Source organism: Perca fluviatilis, chromosome 21 (assembly GCF_010015445.1).
Source record: "Perca fluviatilis chromosome 21, GENO_Pfluv_1.0, whole genome shotgun sequence".
In the NCBI taxonomy this organism is placed as follows: domain Eukaryota; kingdom Metazoa; phylum Chordata; class Actinopteri; order Perciformes; family Percidae; genus Perca; species Perca fluviatilis.
In genome coordinates this window covers 16050108-16076410 of record NC_053132.1, presented here as the reverse complement: position 1 = coordinate 16076410, position 26303 = coordinate 16050108, and the positions used below count along the sequence as shown (strand labels likewise).

Sequence of the window (26303 nt, the reverse complement as noted above, 5' to 3'; positions counted from 1 at the left end):
AAAAGCATTGTTACCATAGAGAAATAATCTACCAAACACAAATTTCCTTACTTTTTGTGCTAAGTAGAATTTGGCAGCCCCCTGCACTTCTCGGAGGACCCCTTAGGGGCCACGGACCCTCTGTTGAATATCTCTGATGTAGACAAACTTTGAGCAATAATGTGAGACTGCAAACAGAACCTCGTTGGCAGATTACTTAAAACAAAGAGTATGTCATATACAGGTGCTGGTCATATAATTAGAATATCATGAAAAAGTTGATTTATTTCAGTATTTCCATTCAAAAAGTGAAACTTGTATAATGTATATATTCATTCCACACAGACTGATATATTTCAAGTGTTTATTTCTTTTAATTTTGATGATTATAACTGATAACTAATGAAAACCCCAAATTCAGTATCTCAGAAAATTAGAATATTGTGAAAAGGTTCAATATTGAAGACACCTGGTGCCACACTCTAATCAGCTAATTATCTCAAAACACCTGCAAAGGCCTTTAAATGGTCTCTCAGTCGAGTTCTGTAGGCTACGCAATCATCGGGAAGACTGCTGACTTGACAGCTGTCCAAAAGACGACCAGTGACACCTTGCACAAGGAGGGCAAGACACAAAAGGTCATTGCTAAAGAGGCTGGCTGTTCACAGAGCTCTGTGTCCAAGCACATTAATAGAGAGGTAAAGGGAAGGAAAAGATGTGGTAGAAAAAAGTGTACAAGCAATAGGGATACCCACACCCTGGAGAGGATTGTGAAACAAAACCTATTCAAAAATGTGGGGGAGATCCACAAAGAGTGGACTGCAGCTGGAGTCAGTGCTTCAAGAACCACCACGCACAGACGTATGCAAGACATGGGTTTTATCTGTCGCATTCCTTGTGTCGAGCCACTCTTGAACAAGACACAGCGTCAGAAGCGTCTCGCCTGGGCTAAAGACAAAAAGGACTGGACTGCTGCTGAGTGGTCCAAAGTTATGTTCTCTGAGTACATTTTGCATTTCCTTTGGAAATCAAGGTCCCAGAGTCTGGAGGAAGAGAGGAGAGGCACAGAATCCATGTTGCTTGAAGTCCAGTGTAAAATTTCCACAGTCAGTGATGGTTTGGGGTGCCATGTCATCTGCTGGTGTTGGTCCACTGTGTTTTCTGTGGTCCAAGGTCAACGCAGCCGTCTACCAGGAAGTTTTAGAGCACTTCATGCTTCCTGCTGCTGACCAACTTTATGGAGATGCAGATTTCATTTTCCAACAGGACTTGACACAGTACCAAAGCTACCAGTACCTGGTTTAAGGACCATGGTATCCCTGTTCTTAATTGGCCAGCAAACTCGCCTGACCTTAACCCTATAGAAAATCTATGGGGTATTGTGAAGAGGATGAGGCGATACGCCAGACCCAACAATGCAGAAGAGTTGAAGGCCACTATCAGAGCAACCTGGGCCCCATAACACCTGAGCAGTGCCACAGACTGATCGACTCCATGCCACGCCTGCATTCCTGCAGTAAATCAGGCAAAAGGAGCCCCAACTAAGTATTGAGTGCTGTACATGCTCATACTTTTCAGTTGGCCAACATTTCTAAAAATCCTTTTTTTGTATTGGTCTTAAGTAATATTCTAATTTTCGGAGATACTGAATTTGGGATTTTCATTAGTTGTCAGTTTTAATCATCACAATTAAAAGAAATAAATAAATCAGTCTGTGTGTAATGAATGAATATAATATACAAATTTCACTTTTTAAATGGAATTACTGACATAAATCAACTTTTTGATGATATTCTAATTATATAACCAGCACCTGTATTCTCAGCAGTTAACATTAAAAACATATTCAGTGTTGCAAAAACAAAGTTAATATTAATGTTTTTGTTATTTTACTTTAGTTTAAAAGAAAATGACTTGATAGTTGAAGGGGTAATTGGTCCTGTTTCAATGGCAGTAGAAGTAAGTTCAAGCTTTTCCAATATTGTAATACATACTCATTGGGAGTATCTTGACACTTAGTAGTATAAAAGCCTTTGGTATTATATTACGTCTTCTTTCTGTTTCTGCTGAACACAGTCCGATAATCTTCACTATTCCTAATGCTCAATAGAATGTTTGGCTCACTTATGAGGAAGCAATTTGAATTATCTATCTGATTTTCCTGTAACTGGTCAGATGACAGATGTATGGGACTGTGCCAGCTTTAACTGCATAAAGCATCGTTGCAGCGCCGCAGTCTCACACAGATGAGAGATAAAGAACAAAAGACACACATATGAACAGGTAATCAATTTATTTTTGATAAATGAGACCCTATTTTCAAACTGATATTGCTGCATATTAATATTTCCTTAAAACATGGTGCTGGTTTCCAACTGAATTATAGCGGAATTATTGAGGACAATCTTCACTTGACATCAAAATGTTATTTTTATTAAAATGATTACCTCAGACACATAGGTGATGTTTACAGTCTTTTTTGTTTGCCAATTACCAGGCTATACGTTTTTTATAATAAAACGTTAATGAAAAATCATATAAAATTAGACTGCAAGATATAGTTTTTTTAAACACTTGCCATGACATTTTCTCAGAAAGTATTGCATATACTTACAGTACATGAATAAAAATGTTATGTGCATGTGAATATAATGTATGGTCTATATTTTAATGTACATCTGGATCGATATGAATTTAAATCTATAAACATATTATGCTCTTAAAACCATAACTGTAACAAATGTACAGGACTAAGAATCTTTGGGTTTGGTATGTAGTTTTTTGAGTGCTCTCTCGTTCTAATTCTTTCTTATTTATTTATTTTTTTAATTAAATTAATTATATTTAGTCAGCAGGTTTAGAATTTCATTTTTGGAGAATGGCGGGTCAAATCATGTTGACTGTGCTGCTTTTGGGGATGATAGGTGAGTATTTTATTAAATACAATTCAATTAAACACATTTTTATTTCTGTTGATGCATTTACGTAGATTCACTAGCTAATCCAAGCATGATGTAGATACACTGTATGTCATATCCACCTACCTAATGTATATAAGCAAACTGTTATTTTTATCATTCTATATTTCAGCACCCTTTACACTCTGCAAGGCAAACTTGTTCAGATTTGTTGTGCTTGTTTTTAGCTGTATGTCTATTTCTGTGTTTGTACTCAAGTCAAGTTCCTTGTATGGGCACACATACTTGGCCACTGAATGTAATTCTGATATTCATGCGTTGTTTTCATAGGTACGGTGATTCCTCAGACTTCAGGTAAGTTGAAGCTTAGATAATGTTTTAGTTTTTTATTTGTTCATACTCTCAGCATAAGCTCAAACAACACTCAGCGACTGACAGTCTCAAATAATTATCCACCTATGTTCATGTTTGTTTTCATACAGTATATAAAATATATATTACTTCTCAGGTGACTTCAGGTAAACTGAAGCTTAGATAACCTTGTAGTTTTAATTTGTTCATATTCTTAATAACAGGCCAGACAGGATGCCCAGATAGCTCAGTTGGTAGAGCGGGCGCCCATATGTAGAGGTTTACTCCTCGACGCAGCGGGCCCGGGTTTGACTCCGACCTGCAGCCCTTTGCTGCATGTCATTCTCCCTCTCTCTCCCCTTTTGTGTTTTCATCTGTCCTGTCAAAAATAAAGGCCAAAAATGCCCCAAAAAAATCTTAAAATGAAAATAAATAACAGGCCAGACATGCAATCAAGAAAAACCACAGGAATTTCACATGCACTAAGCCCATGTGGAAAATAACCAATAATGTCTATAATCTAAATCTAAATTAATTGTGTTATATTAGTACTCAATTTACATCCCATACCAGTTCTTAGTGTTACATAGAACAGCAGAAGCTAAGGGTGTGGAGGTTGGGAAAGTACCACACTTTGCAATGGTTTGATTTGCCTTGCTATACTTACCAAGTAATATAATACCAGACTGAAAGGCAGTGTTTCACTGACCCCCTCTGGTTGCACCTGGGATGTGGTAGGAAGTGATATCATGGTGCATTGAAACACGATAAAGTACACTCAGGCAAAAGAAGATCTTCAGGTGGTGTAAAGGTGCTTTTAAATTAGACATTTTTCACAGCAGACATTTTTGAATTCAAGTGTCCCAGTAAGCAAAGCCAGTGAGCAGCATTCACATTATCAGGACACTGGAACTAGCTCACCTTGATGGAATGCTGTCATTTGTTTTTCTTTTTTTTCTTTTTAATTTAGATTTTTATTTGTTTTTCTTTTCTGACAAAACAATCACAAACCACATACATACATACATACATACAAATACAACACAAGATCACAAACTCATCAAACATTACAATACAAGTACAACAGACAGATAGTGCTTTTCCTGCTATGACATTGTCAAAATGTCTGAAAAGGAAAAGGGGAATTCTGGTTGGTCGGCTCTATGTTAAATCTAGCGATCTATGATGATGTAATGTTAAAAACAGTTTGCAACATTTGCCAAAAAGGCCAGTGTGGATGAGCATTTTATCTTTTTTTTTTTTTTTTTTTTTAAATGTGATGTATTTGTTCCTTAGGACCCCTCTACCCAATTGCTGGAACAACAAGCCCTCGATCAGACGATGGAAGTTCTCCTCTAATTCTCCTGCAACGACCTTTTGTGTTTTTCGGCCGGTCATATTCTCAGATTTATGTATGTAAAAATAATTTTTAGCAAACTACAAAATCCATAACATGACCAAAATCACTTCTAACTCAATATCTGTGTTGTAAATGAGCAAACATTTATATTAAAAATAATAAGAGAAGGAAAAAGCATTTTATGCTTTAAATATTTTATGAAACTAAAATACTACTACTGTTTAACTTCAACTTAACATAAATGTTTCAGATATTTACAAAAAATTACTACAGTTAGTTGTAGTTAGTATATTGTTATATCTTTAATATGGTTTTAAAATACAGTAAATACATTGATCCTTGATAACGTGCAATTGTCAATAAGTGTAATCAAGGCCTAATAATACTCTGTTAATAAGAACTGGTTTATTTGTTTCCAGGTAAACAACAATGGACACCTTACCTTTAACGAAGCATTTTCTAGTTTTACTCCTCAAAGGTTTCCAATGTATGGAACCAGAGACATCCTCGCTGTATTCTGGACAGATTTAGATAACAGAGTAAATGGTGAGATCTACTACAACCAATACACCAGCGGCAGTGTCCTCCAACAAGCTACACTGGACATTAATGGGTATTTCCCAGGGCTGAACTTCAATGCCAACTGGGTCTTTGTTGCAACATGGTATGAGGTGGCCTACTTTCCAACCACTGGAACAGTAAGTCAACTTGTTCAAGAAATGGAGAATTACAAAATGATGTGTATGTGTATTTTACCTACTATATTTACTATAATAATCACAACTCAATTTTTACAGCGTACAACTATCCAAGCAGTCTTGATCTCTGGTGGCCAGTACTCATTTGTGCTAATGAACTATGGGATAATAGCCTTAACAACTCGCAGTGTACAGGTTAGAACCATTAAAACTGTATGTAATGTATACTACAAAACGTGTTTTTAAGTTGCCATGCATTATTTAAATCTGAACGCAGTAATGTACAAAAACTTTAAAATAATTGTATTAATAATTATTTTACTAATGTGTGATGTACCTCCAGGCTGGATATGACACAGAACAATCACCTCATCATTTCACTATTCCTGGATCATTCTCAAACAATGCAACCGACAGTTACTCAAATTTTCGCCTGGGCAGCAATGTCAACGTACCCGGTCGTTGGGCTTTCCGGACAGATCGTGGATCAAGAGGCTGCGCTTTCAATGGTAAAACTAGAACCATAGGGTGTTCACCATGGTACTTTTTACAGTAATCTGTACATGTGATCATCGTTCTATAAAGTTACTAGTCTGATGATAAACATGTGCTTGTTGTTGAACTATTGAACAATGTTTTATATGCTATATTGTGTATGTTGTGCACTGAACTGCTAGCCCATTAGAATATGATGATATACTGGCGATCTAAGTTACGTTTTTTATATCATATCTATTATTTAATTAAATTTGTAATTTGCATTGGCATGGTTAAGTAGTTATGAAGAGTTAAATGGTTGGGGAATTTAAGTATTCTACAAGGTCAAGACGCTGAAAGTGACAATGCAGCGTCCCAAGTCCATGGTGGCTGGGGACCTGTCTTCTTATGTCCTCCTCTTCTCTATCACCTCATTTATTGTTCCCACTCTACTGTTTGTTATAAAAACTAAAGGCTCAAATGCCCCCTAACATGAAATTGTCCCTTTATTTGTCTTCAAGGTCAACCTGTGCAGCGGGGTGACTCATTCTGGAGTGACAGTACCTGTGCACAGAAGTGCACCTGTACCTCAGAAGGCCTGGAGTGTCACAGTGAACCCTGCTCCTTTTCCCAAATCTGCCAGCCTACTGCCTTTCAGTTCTCCTGTCAGACGGTGCAGAGACGTGCCTGCACCATAAGTGGCGATCCACATTACTATACCTTCGATAATACAGTGTTTCACTTCCAAGGCACCTGCACTTATGTTCTCTCTGAGCAATGTGGCCGTGGGTTGCCCTACTACAGAGTAGAGGGCAAGAACGAGCACCGTGGCAGCACTCAGGTTTCTTGGACACGACTGGTCAAAGTGTATGTCAATAATGAAACAATCGAGCTTGTCAAGGGACGACGTGGTGAGGCTAAGGTTAGCAATAAGAACTTTACACCTACTGTAATATTTAGAATTTAGTTCATATTCTTTACTATTACTATTTAAGTAGTTTTACTATGTCTTTACTTGCTTGTGTGCTTACAGGTTAATGGGAACTTTGCAGCCACTCCGATCTCCCTTAGCAACGGCACGGTCCAGGTTTATGAGTCAGGTTTTTCTGTGATCATCAGTACTGACTTTGGCTTGGAGGTGTCTTATGACACATATCATTATGTCAGGATCAGTGTGCCATACACTTACCAGAATGCAACATGTGGCCTGTGTGGAAACTTCAATAATCACCCTGAGGATGACTTTCGAACCCGCCAAGGCGAAGTTGTGAGCTCTGACGTGGTTTTTGCCAACAGCTGGCAAACATCAGGAGACGATGAGCCTGGTTGTGGGACGCGATGTGGAGGTCTGAACTGTGCTGCCTGCACTGAGGCTCAGACAGCTTTATACAGCAACAATGCCAATTGTGGTTTCCTCCAGAGCAGTTCTGGACCTTTTGCTGCTTGCCATGGACGACTTCCACCACAGACCTTTGTTGAGAGTTGTGTGTATGATATGTGTGTAGGAGGAGGCTACCAACCCATTCTGTGCCAAGCGCTAAATGTGTATGCAAGTCAGTGTCAACAGAATGGTATACAGCTGCCCAGCTGGAGGAGACAAGGCTTCTGTGGTATGTCTGTTCATCAATCAACATTATTTTAAATAATCCTTTTGGTAAAATGTCTGTGATGTCAAGATCAATGTTCTTTTTTTCTGTCTAGAAATCCTCTGCCCAGCCAACAGCCACTTTGAGTCCCAAGGCACAGGATGTCCAGCTACCTGTGTCAATCCCAATTCTACCTACAACTGCCCTCTCCCTGCCCAGGAGAGCTGTATCTGCAATCCAGGCTACGTCCTAAGTGGCGGGGTCTGCGTGGCTCATTCTGAATGTGGCTGCAGCTTTGAGGGTCGCTACTACCGCTCTGGAGGAACTACAATACTAGACGAGGACTGTGGGAGACTTTGTACCTGCAGTTATGGCTCCATGACTTGCCAATCTCATGGTTGTGGGCCACAAGAGTCTTGCAGGGTGGAGGAGGGAGAAAGAGGATGCAGGCCTAACAGTTATGCAACATGTTGGATAAGAGGCCCAGGGTCATACCATACATTTGATGGACTGACATACCAGTATCCTGGGGCATGTAGACTGACCCTTGCCAAAGTAATGGGTTTGTCTAGTCACCCACATTTTGTGGTGACAGCAGAAAAAGTGCCCAGAGGCCAGCAGGGTTTTGCCCGGTTGCTAAAGTTTGAGGCCGAGGGAACACAAATCTCCATAGAAATGACAGGTAGCAGCAGTGTTCAGGTAAGTCACGAATATGTTTCAAGAGCTAAAGAAAATAAATGAGTTGTGACACCAGAGAAGCATTTTATTAAAACATTGAATTATAGAATAACCTAGAAATATTGTTTTGAACAACACGCAAAGAGAGTCACCTTTTTAAAAAAAAGGTTTCGAAAAGTTTTTTGATGAAAACTGAAAACACACACAAACTGGCTGTTTAAATATCCCTTTAGGTTGACGGTCAGCAGATAAGACTACCATTCAGCTCAGCGTCCAACCGAATCCAAATCTACCACAGCAGCATTCAAAGTGTCATAGTTCGCACCTCCTTTGGTGTAACGGTGCAGATAGTCTGGCCTCATTTTGTGCGTGTCACCGCACCTGGTATCTACAATAATTCACTGGGTGGACTCTGTGGTAATTACAATGGTCACCCACAAGATGACTTCCGCACACCCAATGGAGTCCTGGTCAACAGTTCTCAGGACTTTGGGGACAGTTGGCGAGATGGCTCTCTCGCTGCACAATGTGTGGAAAGTGTAAATAATAACTCTACAACAAATTACAATTCTAGTGAGTACTGTGGCATTCTTGGCTCACCACATGGGCCGTTTACCCGGTGTTGGGCCATGGTGGACCCACGGGAGCATGTGAATGCATGTGTGGAGATCATTAGATCCTCTAGAGATCCAGCATCAGTGCTGTGTGAAGTCCTACGAGATTATGCACTAATGTGTCAACAGAACGGCGTACACCTTGAACGCTGGAGGAATGCAACTGAATGTGGTAAGCACTTTGCTCCCTTTTAGGGTAGGTAATTTTAATATAATTTCAATGATTTTGCTAAATTAATTTCTTCGTTTTTCTCTAGAGCCAAACTGCCCTCTAAACAGCCATTATGAAGTCTGTGGAACCACTTGTCCTTCCGCCTGCCCCAGCCTCTCTTTCCCTTTTGCCTGTGACACTGTGTGCCAGGAGGGGTGCCAGTGTAATGATGGTTTGGTCCTCGATGGCAACCAGTGCGTAACGCCAACAGCCTGTGGATGCTATCACCAAGGACGCTATCGGCACGGGGGCGAACAGTTCTGGGATAGTGAGGAATGTCAGAGCTTGTGTATGTGCAATGGCACTACTGGGGCAGTCCACTGTATCCCCAACTCCTGTGGTCCCCAGGAGTCCTGCCGCGTGGTGGAGGGTGAGTTTGGCTGCCATACAAACCCTCATGGCACCTGCTCTGCATCTGGTGACCCTCACTACCTCACCTTTGATCACAAGGCCTATGACTTCCAGGGAACCTGCCGCTATGTGCTGGCGACCCTTTGTAATGACACTAATAGGCTCCATGAGTTTTCAGTGGAGGCTAAGAATGAGCCGTGGAATGGGTTGACCGTTTCAATCACAGCTGAAGTTTTTGTGAAAGTGTGGGGCTATCGAGTGCAAATGACGAGGGTGAGCCACGGTGTGGTACAGGTGAGTAACACAGATTCCTATTGAAGACATCCTTAATCAAATTATTCCTCTGACTCTACATCTATTTTGATCGACACTGGATTTGACATCTATATATTTTTAAAAGCAACAGATAGTTGCAACACAAATACAAAACTATGATTGTTCATCAGCTTCTGTTTTTCCAATGTTAAAGGTGAATGGAGTAACTAAAAACTTACCTATTCTCTTAAATGGAAGTCGTGTTTCTATCTACGCAAGTGGATCTCGCACATATCTCAGCACTGATTTTGGCCTGAGTGTCATGTACGATGGACAGTACACAGTGTCTATCTCTGTGCCTTCAAGTTACAGGTATTTATGTTTGAATGATTTAGTTTACATTCTGAAAAATTATTTTTATCACACATGTTGAACACATGTAGCTTTGACTCTGGATGTATTTAACTATTGTCATTAATACAGAGGAAAAACATGTGGACTTTGTGGAAACTTCAATGGCAATCCAAATGATGAGTTCCACACCCCATCTGGAATGATGGTCACCACTCCACAAGAGTTTGGGACAGCTTGGAAAGTGGCAGCCAACTACACCTGCAGTGAGGGCTGTGGCTCCTCTTGCCCACAATGCACCAATGAGCTACCTGCTAGAGCACAATGTGAGATGATTCGGGCAGCCGACGGTCCCCTCAGCTTCTGCCATGAGCATGTGGACCCAGCGCCATATTTCAATGACTGTGTGTTTGATGTTTGTGTGGCTGGAAATCAAGGCCAAGATCTTCAGTGTAGGGCCATTCAAACATATGTCAGTGCCTGTCAGTCTGCTAATGTTCAAATCTACCCTTGGAGACAGAACACCTGCAGTAAGTGTTTTCCAAGAAAGTCTTTTGATCTACTGCACATATGTTCATGCTTAGTTAATTGACCAACGTTAATCATTTTAACAACCTGACATCCATCATTTCATTCTTATAAAGGACTTGACTGTCCAGCCAACAGCCATTATGAGCTGTGTGGTACCAGCTGTGGCCACACCTGTGCCAGCAGCATTGATGCCACCTGTGAGCAGGTTTGCTCTGAAGGATGTTTCTGTAACGAGGGCTTCCTCAGGAGTGGGACAAGATGTGTCCCTGTGGAAAGCTGTGGGTGTCAATACGACGGCTTCTACTATAGTGTAAGTTAATTAATCTCTATCATTTTAGCCTTTGCACACACAACCATTTCCCTTTGGTCAAGGATCATTAAGCAGCTCTCCTATATCACAGATGTCAGAATCCCATTGTCTTTCTCAATCTACCCACCTCTATCAACCATCAACATCGCTGTGCTTAACAAAGTAACCAAAGTTACCAACTTACAAGTTATTTCACAATACTTTAGAGAGAGGACCAAAGCCACGCTACAATAGTTGTTCTGTTTATCATCAGATTACTTAAATATGGAAGAACAATTTGCTACTTTATTGTGCTACACATTTTGTGTGTAAAAAAATATTTTGTAGTTGCAGAACACTGGCTGACTGTATCCTCAGATTTTGCTTAATACATTTAGCAAATTAACCCTTTTTACATCTACTCCCCCCATTACACCTCAATTTCCCCCTCTTTTCTCTTAACACCAGTGCCATTATCATTAACACCATTTGCCCATTGTTCGTTTTCTATTTTATTCATCCTTTTAAATGTATTAAAGCTTTCTAATTGCCTTTCGATGACTTGGAATATTAAATATAATATTGTTATACACATCCCACAATTTATATAAATCTGTATAACTGTACTATATGGCATATGGATATGAATATGTTGCATATGAATATTTAATGCATGATTCACAACACAGAACAATGACAATCTTATTATATTTATGCTAAATATATCCTTTTTATGTGTCTCTTTTTCTCACATGTTGCAGGCTGGTGAGTCCTTCTGGACAGCGGGTTGCACCCAGCGATGTGAATGCCATGCTCCCAATGACCTGCGCTGTTCTGCTACATCTTGCACTCCTGCACAAGAGTGCACCATCAGAAATGGTCAGCTGGGCTGTTTTGATGCAATGTCTTCTTGCACTGTGTGGGGGGACCCACACTACTTCACCTTTGATGGGGCACTAGCTCATTTCCAGGGCACATGCTCTTACATCATTACTGAGAGTGTGAGCCACGGCACCAATGAAACTCAGTTTCAGGTAGTAGCCACCAATAATCACCGTGGAAACAACCGTGTGTCGTTTGTCACAGCAGTTGATATATACCTCTCAAAACAACCAGAGAGAGTGTATGTCAGGATTGGACCCAACCAAATAGTAAAGGTAAACACTTTTTGGATGAACAACTTTCTATATGTGTCTGGTGAAAACTTCGGTAGTGCATCCTTACTTCTTGTCAGTCTGTCTCTCTCATATCTCTTATCCCTCCAGGTAAATGGAAGTGAAGTATCTCTTCCCACCACTGTAGGAACATTAGCTCACGTGGTAAGGCAGGGAAGCTACATAGTGGTCGATGCCGTTGACTTGGTAGTCCAGTTCGATGGGCACAGTACTTTACTGGTCAGAATAGGCCAACACTATCAAAACAGAGTCACTGGGATGTGTGGAAACTTCAACAGCGATCCTGCAGATGACAAAGTCTTGCCCAATGGCACATTGACACAAAATGACAATCAATTTGGACACAGCTGGAAGTCACCCACAAGCCAACCAGGGTGAGTTGTTGTGAAAAAAAATAAAGTATCATCAGTTGACAATCTTTGCACTACTTAAAGAAAGAGAACACACCACACAATATTACAGAAAATATGTTGTGGCAAAAGTCAGCCCAAGTGTTAAACGTATCATGTGTTATCCAGGTGTGGATCCACCGATGAAAGGAGTGGCGATGGATTGAACAACTGTCCCTTTATGGAAGAATACTCTGAGCTCTGTAGTGTCATCACCAACAGTAGCGGCCCATTCAGAGCCTGTCACCTGCACTCTAACCCACAGCCATTTTTCACTTCCTGTGTCTACGATCTCTGCCTCTACACTCCAGCCAATGGCATGCTGTGTTCTGCAGTCTCAGCCTATGAGAGAACCTGCTCTGTTTTGGGGTTAAACATCCCAGAATGGCGCTCTGCTTTGCAATGTGGTATGTTGGCACAGGGCTAATAGATGGCCAATATAATGAATGAGACCACAAATCCTTATGTTGCACTTACATGTGGCACTTTGTAGTTTGGCTTTTTTTAAGCTAATGCTGTTCCAAGTTTGTACCTTCATGGTTAAATGGACTTATTGGAAGTCGCATTGGATAAAAGTATTTAAATTAAATTCAATGTAATATAACAGAGCTTTCCATTTGTCCTTCTTGAGGAAAGAGGTATTATCTTTTACTTGTTTTTTTAAGTTTTATGACTCCTTGTCTCATCCTTTCCCCACTATGTCCATAGCAGAGTCAGACCCCTGTGAACAGCTGAACTGCACAGAGTATGAGTGGTGTGGTGAGAAGGACGGTGTGTACGGCTGCTTCTGTGATGAGCACTACCATCGGCTCAACAATGAGAGCTATGGTGAGGGCAGCTCTTAAATCGTTGCTTTGTTTTTTAGATCACTTACGTGATGCATGTGAGATGATTAGTAGACATTGCTATGGAGGCCAAGGTTCATGGGTATTGAAGTAATGTGAACCATCCACCATGACAAAATAACAGACGAAACATGATTTTTCAGAAACAATGTTAAAACTGGTAATGAAATATAAACTCATAGGATTGGTACAATATCTGTTAGAGTCTCAACTCTGTTCTCTGTGGGTTTGTCACTAGGAGAAAAACCTTTTAAATTACAGTTGTGATTTGATCCATTAATCGAAAAATATTGATTAGTATACTTTAACCATGAGAATCTATAAAGAATCTACAGAAACATATATATATATATATATTTCTTTTCTTTTTTCTCTCTCTTTCATAGACTCGTCCATCACTTGTGTCAGTAGTTCAGGCACTATGTCCGTGTCACGCTGCCAGCTGTTTGAAGCTGGCTTCCACTCCAACGCCCTCCATCTCCAAGATGACTTTTGCAATGGGACTCTCCAGAACGGACGATTGGTGTTCAACTTTAATAATGATGATCAGCTGTGTGGGACAGCTCTCAGGGTACATAGCTCCATAGACTCTAATGTTATCAACACAGACTGAAGACAGTTTGAGATGTAAATGTTCTCCTTAAGACATATAACAACTACAAACAACTCAAACCATTTTGTCATTTTCATTAAAAGAGCAATGGAACCCATTTCATCTATGAGAACGCCATCCAGGGCAACGTGGACCCTCATAAAAGTCTAATCAGCCGCCAGAGAAGCATTCATCTGCGTTTCTGCTGTGAATACCCACTGGCCCAGGCCCTGTCCATGGCTGTGGGCATCAACCCTATAGAGAGGTGAAGACACCATCACCACCCCCACATGTTGCTTACTAAATAAAAATAACACTATCCTTTTTATAGTGAACATCTGTCCATAGTGATACGTCATGGCGTCTGTAATGATAGGGTTTTAGTAGTACGTATTCCAATAACAGTATATTAAACACTGCTACATCTGCACCTCGCATTTTTTGAGTAAGGTGGCAGTGGTGCTCTATGATGACAGTGGTAATGACAATGACAAAGATTGAAGATAGGTGCCCTTGGTTCTTGGAAATGTTGTGTATTCGCCCACTGCTCACATTCAGCACCCACTCTAATAAACTTACTGTTTAAGCCAACAATACAAACAAAACGAAAAGTAAATTCAGGGAAGTCTGTCCCTGTTCTGTAAATGTGAATATGAAAAAGATTGCAAGCAAGACTTTCACCTGCCAGTGAATTGTTCCTTCTCAAGTGTAGTGACGTTATGTGTCGTTTTTTTCCATAGTATTGTGAGGAAGAAGCTTCCAGTAGGCCATGGACAGTATCATATGAGAATGATCCCCTACCAGGATGCTGGCTTCCGTTTCCCCCTGACCAGTAACAGGAACATAGAAATGGAAATCGACCAGAGGTTGTATGTGGAGGTGCGGACAGAAGGAGTCGACCAAAGGCAGATCTCCACCGTTCTGGACTCTTGTTGGGCAACGCCGGTCAACCTCGCCAGCTACCCTGTCCGCTGGGATCTCATAAATGCAGAGTAAAGGAGCTATTGCAACTTCATCTTGTCTTAGCACACTGAACCCTGGTTCTTGATTCCCAAGATCTGAAAAAATAAATAATTGAAGAATTTACAACTTAACTACTTTATTTTCCGCCTGGTAACATTGTAACTTTCACCATCTTATCCGTCTTCCAGGTGTCCTAACCCAGCAGATGGAACAGTAGAGATGGTTCAGAACGGCATCTCCACTGTGTCCCAATTCTCCTTCAGGATGTTCACCTTTAAGAACTTTTCATCCATCTACCTGCACTGCCAGGTCCACCTTTGTCTTCTACGACACAGCAACTGCACAGCTGTAAGTACTACTGTGTTTTCTGTGTGTTTTTTGTGCGTTTGGATAAATTATCAACAGGTACATAAACAGACGCCTCTAATGTCGTTTCCTGCAGCACTGCTACCCAGGTTACCTCAGGCGCGTTCAGAGGGACGTTTCCTACCATGCCACTACAGACATCTCACTAGGACCACTAACCATGAGGCCACATAGGAGAGGTAACTTATCTTCTCATATGTTTGTACTTGTACTTGATGTATAAATAACACAGAGCTCAATGAATACATTTTAATTCAACTTTGTTTTTTCTCTTGCAGGAAGAATGGTGCAACCGAGCAGTGCTTCAGGCCAGTTGACCTCACTGATGACCCTGCTAGTCAGTTTGCTGACAGCCAAAACTCTGGTCTAGGCTGATCAAAGGTGATCTATATTGTAAAATTACTCAACATACCTTTGCTTTTGGATTGTATTTCTATTTGAAAGGCCTTGTCCTTGAGTTGTGTTTTGTTATTTGTATGCAGGTGAAAAGTAGAATTAGTTATTGCTTTAAAACAGTAGGGGATGCCAATGTGCAGCATACTAAAGTCACTTGTCCTTTGTTGTTTTCACTTTGCAAGGTGTTTATTGATGGTATCCTTAGTTTCTTTTTGGTGGTTCTTTTCATTAAATATCATATAATATCATATAAGAAGTAATCATTTATAATAAAGGTTAAAATTATAAATTGAAGTATTTTATGCATGGTGTATTAACGTCATTTGTTGCCTAAGAACTTTTGTACAGAGTCCCTGTCCAGCCCACAGAACAAACTGGAAAAGGATGAAACTTTTTCTATTGTACATAGTGAATGGTTCTCTGGGTGCGCCAACCACAACAATATTAAGCTCATCAACAATAATCAGGTTGTGGTTTTATACCTGAATGGCACTCCAGTATAATGCAAATAACTGTTACCAAAGCCTAAGACTTAAGTCAATTCCAAATGTGTACAGTCTGAACATGGGATACATCTCTGAATTTGTTTCCCTGCTTCCTTTAAAAAATATCAGATTATTTTAATATTCCTTCATTGAAAAAGTAAGTAAGTAAATTAATTACCATACAATTACAATCTTCAGACAACAATGTGTGAGTAGGTAAGAAAGTTGAAAAGATTCAGCCAGGATCTAACAATAACTTGAGTGCACCGTGTCCTGTTCACTCACTCTCACACAAACACAACCAGCAGAGATGTACAGGAGATGTACACCAACACATAAAATCATATCACATAGTAGGTCAAACAGTAACTAACCAGATTATGGTAAAGAAAGAGTCTTTCCCACAATAAATGAGTAATCTGCAATACTGAACCATAGCTTACACGTTTCGTTTAATGATTGCATACGTATATAAGTAAATAATTGACCACATACATGCCTGAAAAAGTTATAAATGTATCAAAATATTTATAATGTGTTTTGTAAATTGTTTGTAATTTGTGTTACGCTGACATCTGTTGTTGTAGTTTGTCTTTACAATGCTAGAGGGCAGCATAAAACCAAAAACACATTTGGCTCTTTTTTCATGAAACGTGTATTTAGCATAATGTTTATCATTTGTATCCTCTGGGCTTTTGTAGTGATTCTTCATAAATATTAAATCAATATTGCATTAGTGACAATCCTTAATCAAGATTAAGATGATCAATTACATCATGTATCTGTAAAATATAAATCATATAGTATTCATGTATTCATGACTCTGATCAAATTTAAACTTAAAAAAATTGTATTCACTAAAAGTTCGTAGGAATTTCATTAAATTACAGCATTTAGAAATACTAAGTTGGTAAATAAACTCCACTGTGCTACCACAACATGTTCTGTGCAGTAAACGTAACAGTAACCACAATCCCAACCTTTAATACAGCATGTTTCTCATTTGACATGAAAGAAGCTGTCGGTGAGACAAGAGGCCAGGTTTCTCTCTTTTGTGCAGACACAGCCGATATCTCCTGTGTCTTCTCTTTGGGGATGAAATTCATCATTGTCAGTCAACGTGTCCTCAACAGTATGGGATGAGCTTTACAGTAGACATAACAACACTTACCACACACTTACATCATGTAATTTGTCATTGGTGTTACTACAAAGACTTCAAAGAGGGGTAATATGCCCAATACTGTACCCCATGGCCCAATACAGTACACAGACTCTCCAGTCCACCACTGTCAATTTAGGTAAGTTATGTGGAGATTACTTTACAGATCATGTTTCACATTGGTTGGTTTAGTAGAAAAAGAATATACGTGTATAATCCTTGTTATGAGTTTTCATGGTCTTCTGTACCCAAAACATGTTTATGATGGTGCTAGAGCACCAACACCCTCTTTATACTGGAGTAATTGTTTGATCACTCTGTGTTTTTCATGTAATAGTTTAAAGTAGCTCCTCTCACGGTGTACCATTGGGAGGTTAATCTTGTGCCTCATGTGGCATTTGCAGGCTTTCAAAGTCAATGTGTGAACATGAATGTGAATGAGAAATGGAGACTTGCAATGGAACTTATATCTGCAGGTCATTATATAGCATGCAGACATCATTTGTTAAGAGAAAAGAGACAAACAGATCTAATCTCTCATGCCCAGGCTTTGCAGGAACCATGTGCCTAAGCTCCACATAAGATGACAAGGCAGGTTTAGTATGAAAGTGTGTTACTTTACAGGTATACCCAAATTACTGAAGGAAAATTCAGTGTGAAGGAAATTATCCAGAGTTAAAAGTTGTGCTGTTTGGATACAGCTTAAGAAGATATTGACGATGGCATCAAAGCAACATTGAATAGTTAAAAGCCCTGGACAGGACCACTGTGATTTGTACGAGCATAGACATTGAAAATAGGGTTGCGGGGGATGCAGACAGGACAGATATGTGCAGTTGCTGTGATTTTGTGGTTACAGACATCTGTACACACATGTAATCAGCCTTGTCAGGAAATAAGGAGGATGCTGCTCATTCTATGATGATAATGTTCAAAGGCTTGTGGACTAATCGATCGACTAAAACCACTTGTCAACACTGTAAGTCAACTGTGAATAGTTTCATTTTAGATAATGTAATTAAATAATTGACTTTAAATAATTAGTTAATATAATGATGAATATTGATGGTCATATATGCTTACACATATAGTCAGCCTATAACTTTCTTCAGCTTTGCAATACTGCAGTATTCTCACAGTTAATGGTATTTCAGATATATTTTAGAGTATATATTTAACATTTACTTATTTTCACATGTATTCAAACAAGACTAAGTGTCTACAGTCTATGAGGTTGTAATTAGGCATAGTGGTGCTTTTAGCTTATTGCTAATGTCAGTCTGCTAACATGCTCACAGTGACAACATGCTGATGTTTAGCAGGCATATTCTACCATGGTCCCCATCTTAGTATTGCATGCTAGCATGAAAACATTTGCTAATTAGCACAAAGTACAGCCGAGGGTGATGGGAATGTCACCAAAATATTGGACAAATTAAACATTTGCCCTGATGGCTCTAAATGAAAAGCTCCGGTGCTTCTCAGCTTGGAGATCCAAGTGTACAAGGGATTAAGGACACTGAGGAGGGTTAAGTTTAAAAAGCTTATATTATATTTCTTGGCTAAATCATTAAACCAAGGCAAGACGTTTCGGCCCTTGAAGGCCTTAATCAGGGCAAGTATAAAACGTTTCCATTTGAACTGTATCTTATAGCCTATTGGCCAGTAGTCACATGGTCAGTAGGTAAAGAGTCACACGATTGTTGTGAACAGGTAGTCACATGACAGACCATGTTCAGCAGTAAATGAATCCGCAATAATCAAACAAGAAAAAAGAGCAAAAGATACATACCAAAAAATTTAATCTTAGGCAGGGCAGCCTATCCCATCATTTATCAGGACAACTAGAAAAATATATTTTATATACAAAACTTATCTATGTCTCTCAGCATTTAGGCATGAGAGCACATTTTGTTTACAGGACGCTGATGCTTAACAAGACAGGAAGAGACCATTCAAGAAACTCAGAGAAAATGCAAGAAGTCAAGTTCATTATTTAAACCAGGATATTGCATAGCTTTTAAAGTATAAATCCAGAATGATTCTCTCTGTAAGAGCCTTTTTAATTTGTCTCCACCCCTTATAGAATCTCCTATATGGTCTATGCCTGATATCTTTAAAGAATCACAGCTTCCATGGTTAGCCTCTTTGTACTGTAGAGCCATGGGGTATTGGGGGTTGCTAGTTCTTATAGCATGTTTATGTTCAGCTCGTCTTGCCTTCAGTTTATGTTTTGTTCTCCCGACATAAAAACAGCCACATGTCACTTGACACTCAAGTCTGCATAGTCACATATGAGGTATTGCAATGAATGAATTACTTTATATTATACTTACGACCTGATTTTATGTCGGTAAAGTAGTTAGTATTAGTCATATTACCACAATGATTACAATATCCACACTTGTGGCTACCTGTTTTTTGCAGGGGGAAGATAATTCCTAACAAGTTTGTCACTTAGAGTTGGAGCTCTTTTGAAGCTGATGGTAGGGGAATCTGGAATAGCTTCTCTAAGAGAACTGTCACTTTGTAGTAGGTCCCAGTTTCCTTTAATGATTTGTTTAATTCTAAAATATTTGCTTCACTGCTATATTGTGTCACAAAATACACTTGGTCTGAGCACTGTTGTTGCTTATGTTTTTGGTCAAGTAACTGTTCTCTAGTGAGACATTTTGCTTTATTGTAAGCTGTGGATATAGTTTTATGTTTATATCCACTTTTGTTAAATCTTTGGCTCATGTCTTGAGCATTTCTTTCAAATACTCTTCTGAATCACAGATGTGTTTAAGTCTCTGAAACTGACCGAAGGGTATGTCATTTATTAACCAAGGAGGATGAAAAGAATGGTGTTACGGTCAGTTGATTTTTCTGAATATTGAAGTATGTAAATCACCATTACCATCTTTAAATCAAGAAAAATTATTTCAATTAAAGAAAAATCCAAACTAAGCATCAAGTTGCTGTTTGTGCTATTTAAATATGAATAGAACTGAAGAAGTTCTGTCTCTGACCCGGACCATAGCAGAAGAATATCATTAGTTTATCTACCCCATTATATCATTTCTTTTTTTCAAAAAAGACATTTAGTCTGGAATATACAAATATTTCCAAAGATGAACATGAACAGATTGGAATAGATTGGTAGATATGATGATCCAATATAGAACCCGACCGATAAAGGATTTTTAAGGCAGATAACGATACAAATATTTGGTGATTTAAATATCCGATATTCTGATATATCGGCCGATATATATTTTTTTTAAATATCCAGAAAAGTGTAACAAAACATTAACAGATTTCCCTAACATTAGTTATTTGTAGTTATTTATGAGTCCTTACTAAAATATGATAATGCAGTTTGTTTGTTTTATTGTCACAACAGAACAGAGGAACATCAAAATATATTTAAGTTCTGATAAATAAAATGTATAAAAATACAAACTTAAGATATGAAACTTAAAGGGTTAAACATGAGTGTTGCCAACAGGGACGTTGTAGAGTGGACAAACTATGCAATGCCAACACTCATAACATAGTTGAAGGGTGTTTCGTCTGTTTTTATTTTATTTTTTAAATATTCATTTATCGGCCATTATAAATGCCGATAACGATAGTTTGGAAAATGCCTAAAATCGACCGATAATATCGGCACGTTCAATATATCGGTCGGGCTCTAATCCAATATTCTTCCATCCATCCATCTTCGTCCGAATAACCGGGGTCGGGTCGGAGGAGCAGCAGCTCCAGCAGGGGACCTCAAACTTCCCTTTCCCAAGCCACATTAACCAGCTCCGACTGGGGGATCCCGAGGCGTTCCCAGGCCAGGGTGGAGATATAATCCCTCCACCTAGTCCTGGGTCTTCCCCGAGGCCTCTTCCTAGCTGGACGTGCCTGGAACACTTCCCTAGGGAGGCGCCCAGGGGGCATCCTTACCAGATGTCCAAACCACCTCAACTGGCTCCTTTCAACGCGAAGGAGAAGCGGCTCTACTCTGAGTTCCTCGTGGATGACTGAGCTTCTCACCCTATCTCTAAAGGAGACGCCAGCCACCCTCCTGAGGAAACCCATTTTGGCCGCTTGTAACCTGGATCTTGTTCTTTCGGTCATGACCCAGCCTTTATGACCAGGGTAGGAACGAAAATTGGCCGGTAGATCGAGAGCTTTGCCTTCTGGCCCAGCTCTCTTTTTGTCACAACGTCCAATATTCTTTATATCTTTAATTTTATTTTATACGTGTGTGCTAGCTTAAATGAAAGAGTGCAACTCAGACACAAATGGCTTGATGTAAAAGTCAATAAGCTGAGATGCTGGTTCTGTAACTGACTCATTTCCACTGATTATTGGTCTTCCTGGTGGATTATCTATGTTCTTATGCATTTTGGGAAGCATGTAAAAAGAAGGTATCCTTGCGCTCTTACACAATAGAAAATCATGTTCTTTTTGTGACATCAGCTCTTAATTTTTTGCCTTTAAGAGAATTTGTGTAAGTTCAGTCTTAATTTGTTCTATTGGGTTAAACAAATAATGCTCATAGTACTCACAGTTGTTATCCAGTCGATTTGCCTCTGTGATGTAGTGGTCTCTGCCCCATACAATTGCTCCCCCTATGTCAGCTCTTTTAGTTATGATGTCATCATTAGTTGACAGCCATTTTAATGCCCCTGTTTCCTCCTTTGTCTAATAATAGTCCCCTTTCTCTTAGAAACAAGTTCTAGAAAAAAAGAAAAAGTTTGCCCACCTCATATGTCACTTTTTTGTAGAAGGTATTAAGAGTGTGATTGTATATATTTGGTATGAAGGTAGACTTGGGCTTGAATGGTGTTCTTGTTGTCTCCTGCTGGACATAAGAGCCATATTGAGCCATTTTACCCAAATCCCAAAATGTCAACCTAGAGGAAAAGTCAGGGCATCACCAAGCAGTAAGATTCATCCTCTGGGAAGCATGAACGTCAGTGGAAAATATACTGCCAATCCATCAAGTACATGTTGAGATATTTCACTGTGGCTAACCCTAATCAGCATTTGGAAAATCGCTTCTCTTTAGAATTAAAGGTATAATGTATCCTCCTGAAATGCATGTAGCCCTTTAATCCCCCCTGGTCGCTCTCATATCTTCTTTTCAGTCCCATTTATTTTATCCTTTTTCTTTAACTCATCTATCCCTGATCTAATCACATTAACTAAATGCAGTTCCCAAAGCTTCACAGATTTTGTCCCACCTTTTTGAACCCATCCACATATGTCAAACTTAACAACATCCATATGTGGCAAGTCATACCTTATCTGTCATTTGTAAATGGATGTCATACAATCACTTTATCCTGCTCCTTGATGTAGCGAGCTGCTGGGTGAACTGCATTGACATTAGATAGCTTGGAAGAGAAAAGAAGCTGGTAAACTACGGCAAACTTTCATGAATGTCTTTGCAAGTACTTAAATAACATGTATATGTAATTCTCAGTTTAAATAGTTGTATTTGATATATCTGAACAGCCATCATTAAAGGTTCATTAAATGTCTACAAGCGGATCCTGTTTTCCTTTGTTTTGGTCTGATTTCCAGGCAAAGACTGTCTACCAAGCATTTTCCAACTCTGAGCCATCAAACCAATCTTGAATACTCATCCCTCCACTTCAGACCTGAGCTGTTTTTAGAGGCAAGCCTGGGAGTTTGTTGCCTCCGGAGGGAGGTAAGGAGAGAGACAGAATAAAGTGAAAGATGGTGAGAGAGAAGTTGGTGGATAGGGAAGAGAGGGAAATATGAGTGATGGCTTGTTGACTTACAAGATGCTGAGGGCTTAGTGGGCCTAATTGGATTCGCTCATAAAGTCCCCTGTGTGCTGTGTTGGAGGGGTCAGGATTGTTCCCATCTGACGTTTGACCTCTCCTATTCCCCTCATGTCAGCACCACTGACCGCTATGCAGCTCACAGCTAATTACATCTGAACTTGAGTCCATTTATACCAGATTCCATAAAATAAGTTTTAATAGTAGAAGTAGAAGTTCTAATTTGTGGTTAAAAACGGGCACATTAACCATTGATAATTGACAAATTTTAGTGCCCACCAAGAATTCTCCCAATATCACAACAACTACACTTCAGTGTGTTACATGCCCACAGTTTGAAAGACATATTCAGTGTCTGGTTATGAGGATGAATGTGGGCTAATGCTGCTACTTCAAAGCCATTGCTATTGAAACATAATGGAATATGACGTCTAACAAACAAATAATTTAAGAAACAGATAAATGACAAGTAAATTAAATCTTTAACATTATTGTCTATGGCTGTATCACTTTTTTCAAGATAAAAGCTATGGCTTAAAAACCCTAAACAATGTATTTAATGTTTTATGGGGTTACATGGAAAAATTTGTTTACTAAGTGTAAAAAAAGGGTACTCTGTAGGTTTGTACACAACATCAATCAAGGTTTAATAGCTCTGAGGATATTGCAACATGTTTACATGGAAATGACAACACTTTTTTAAAAGAAAGTGGAATGGAAATAATTAAATTACATTTTCAAATTAAAAGTAGTTTATACATATTATATATTAAATTGGGTTTCAATGTACGGTAAGAACTAAAGGTAGAGACTAAGTTGCCTCCTTGCCTCTTTACTCTTTTGTTGAGAACGTATTCCACTGTACTAAGTGTTGCTATGCAATTATTTATTAGCTAGTAACAGTGAGATATTAATGCTTTTAATACTTGTAATTTGCAATTTCCAGAATGCTTATAACTGGCAAGTGTAACCTTAACTGTTATTACTTTCATTTGTAGTGAATTTTCTCATTACTGTTTTCTCTGGGTGTATCTCTGTTAAATGGTAAGATCAAGCAGGAGACAGCTAATCATGGTGAAGATGAACTGGGACATAATCATGGTATTTGTATAATTAAACTTGAAATATACAGTATATTTTTTTCTTTTACAGAGGATGAAAACAAAAGTTATAGGTTTATGTTGGTTGAAATACGACTGAAAAAAATCAATATAGTATTTTAATTCTATAGACAAAAAACATGCTAACACTGACTAATGCATTACATTCCTTTGAGTAGCAGGTATACTTTAGCCCACCTTTCCACTATATCCTGTGTGAACAAAAATTCTCAGGAAAAGACTTTTCTTTCTGTAGTTTGTTTTTCTTGTTGTTCACAAAGCCTTTTGTTTTGATCGGACCTCTCTTGATAAAGTCATATCCGGCCATCTACTGTTTCTGTCGAGAGTAATTCGATTTCCCTGGTGAATTCTATACTCCTGAGAAGGCTGGACAGTCAGGGGACTGTAGCTGCAATCCTAGAAGTCATGAAATTGACTGAGCAAACCATGTGTGAAAAATCAACACTTTGTTAAGTGTACGCACCGTGACTTTCATCCATGCTGTGTTCTTCACAGATTTACTGTGACATTGTTACCGTCCTGAAAATTACATCTCACAAGAGCAAATTTTTTTTTTTATATTCATAGTTTATCTGCAGTCTTAATGTATTTATATTATGTCCCATTTAAAGTGAAAAAACAAACAAAAATCTAATCATGTCTTATCAGCCCCTCTTCACTATAGGGAAAGTATAATAATACTATAACGTTGTGTTTGGTCATGCTTATTCATCAATTAATTCCATAAAAATCCATTATAATAAAAATGCCATGATTATGAATTATATTGTCTGTGACATGCTGTTTCCATTTGAAATATTAGATCAGAGGTTTACCAGAGGGCTTCCTCTTGCCATCTGGTTCTGCTGTCAACCCATGACTGCTTCCTTCAGTCCTTAAACCTGTACTACGGCTTTCAGTGACTCACTAAAGATTTGTCTTAAAAAGCATCTGGGGAAAAAAAATGCATTTATGTGTTCCTATGGTCACACTAGCCTATGTGTTAAATAGAAAATAATTTAACATTGCAACCCTCTTCCTCTCCCCTTCTACTGACTGGCTTGTCTTGTCTGTGCGATAGCCATGTCCTCATACTTTCACATATTGGCTGAATAGTCAAATTTGCTTAGGAAGGTTCCTAACAGAGTGAAATGACCTGGAAGTAGTTAAGTGGCTACCATGATAAGAGGCGTCCGAATATGTATGTGATAAGGAAAGGTGCTTCATTGCTTCCTTTGTTACCTTCTTTAGCATAGGATACACTGGACCATCCTTTACGAAAGGAAAGGCGATAATGCCGTCCCACAAGTCCTTGCGGCAGCAAAATTTAAAGCGAAGCATCACCATTTCGCCATTTATAATCAATATAAGGTGCGCAGTAGCGCCGTTATCATGTACGGACTGTGTGTGCATTTTATTTTCAGTGCGACAATGCAACACATCTAATAGGCCTGATAATGATAATGTAATGTATGGCACTGTTTGAATGGTTTAACAAATCGGTTAATGTGAGAACTTTACTCTCCTCTCCAACGCGTGTGACAGTGCAGTCCCCCGCACTGTGCAGGGAACAGGGATTGGACCAAATGCAGTCAGTTGAGGAGGCAGCAGGGTGATTTCAGTGATTTATTGGAAATAGCTTACAGGCAGAGTGTCCAAATGGCAGCCGGTCCGGCAGGCAGATAAAAGGCAGACAGCATTGCAACTATGATGACGACCTGACAGAGGAACAACAGCTCTGGGCTGGTGTATGTGGAGCTGGATCTAATCAAAGGGAATGGGAAGCAGGTGGGTGATTGGATGATGCAGGTGACGAGGTGGGTGGGGAAGGCCAGGCAGAACAGATGAGGGATGTGGGAATGGACCTTTTTAACAGCAGACATTTTGACTTGTCATAGTAGGAAAAGCAAAGCTGAGATTGATAACCTTAACGATGGCTCAATTCCATCAAGTGTCCCAGTAAGCTATTTCAGTGAGTCAGCATGCACAATACCAGGGCCTCTCCTAAGTGGAATGCAGCCATTATTAATGGTTTTGAATACACCTGTGCTTTTCCTACTATGACATGACAACATGTCTGCCATGAAAAAGGTCTATAGGGCCACGTTCAGCCCCGACAAAACAAACCGTTTATGCCATTTTAGTACCACGAGTTTGCATACATGTTGCTACAGATTACAGAAACGAGAGACACATTCACCGAACGAGAAACAACATACTTCAAAGCCTGTTGCACACCATTGCACACCTTTCCGAAAAACCCCAGAAACCGTAGCAAAACGATGCACACCGTTTTGAGACTTAACGTGCCACTGGTGGCAGATGGGTGCGGGTGTGTCAGGTGATTGGGAAAGGAGGGAAAGTCCGGGGGCATCTGGTGGATGGATGGAAA

The 26303-nt window shown here is 39.4% G+C and overlaps 1 protein-coding gene across 2 annotated transcripts; it reads left to right on the top strand.

The window, feature by feature from the left end:
- The first annotated feature begins 2166 nt into the window (after positions 1-2166).
- LOC120551260 (alpha-tectorin-like) lies at positions 2167-16603 on the top strand. Of its 2 annotated transcripts, none has more exons than XM_039788544.1 (25): positions 2167-2262; positions 2828-2903; positions 3228-3251; positions 4545-4660; positions 5028-5306; positions 5406-5501; positions 5650-5815; positions 6305-6705; positions 6817-7393; positions 7485-8068; positions 8281-8833; positions 8919-9517; positions 9693-9850; positions 9962-10359; positions 10474-10670; positions 11411-11806; positions 11915-12198; positions 12343-12620; positions 12925-13041; positions 13445-13629; positions 13755-13915; positions 14391-14642; positions 14802-14961; positions 15056-15158; positions 15258-16603. In XM_039788544.1, the coding sequence occupies exons 2-25, from the start codon at positions 2858-2860 to the stop codon at positions 15347-15349; spliced, it is 6222 nt and encodes a 2073-aa protein (XP_039644478.1). In that variant the 5' UTR covers positions 2167-2262; positions 2828-2857; the 3' UTR covers positions 15350-16603. The 2 variants fall into 2 exon arrangements, with proteins under 2 accessions (XP_039644478.1, XP_039644477.1); XM_039788543.1 differs by having other exon boundaries at positions 12922-13041.
- The last annotated feature ends 9700 nt before the right edge of the window (positions 16604-26303 follow it).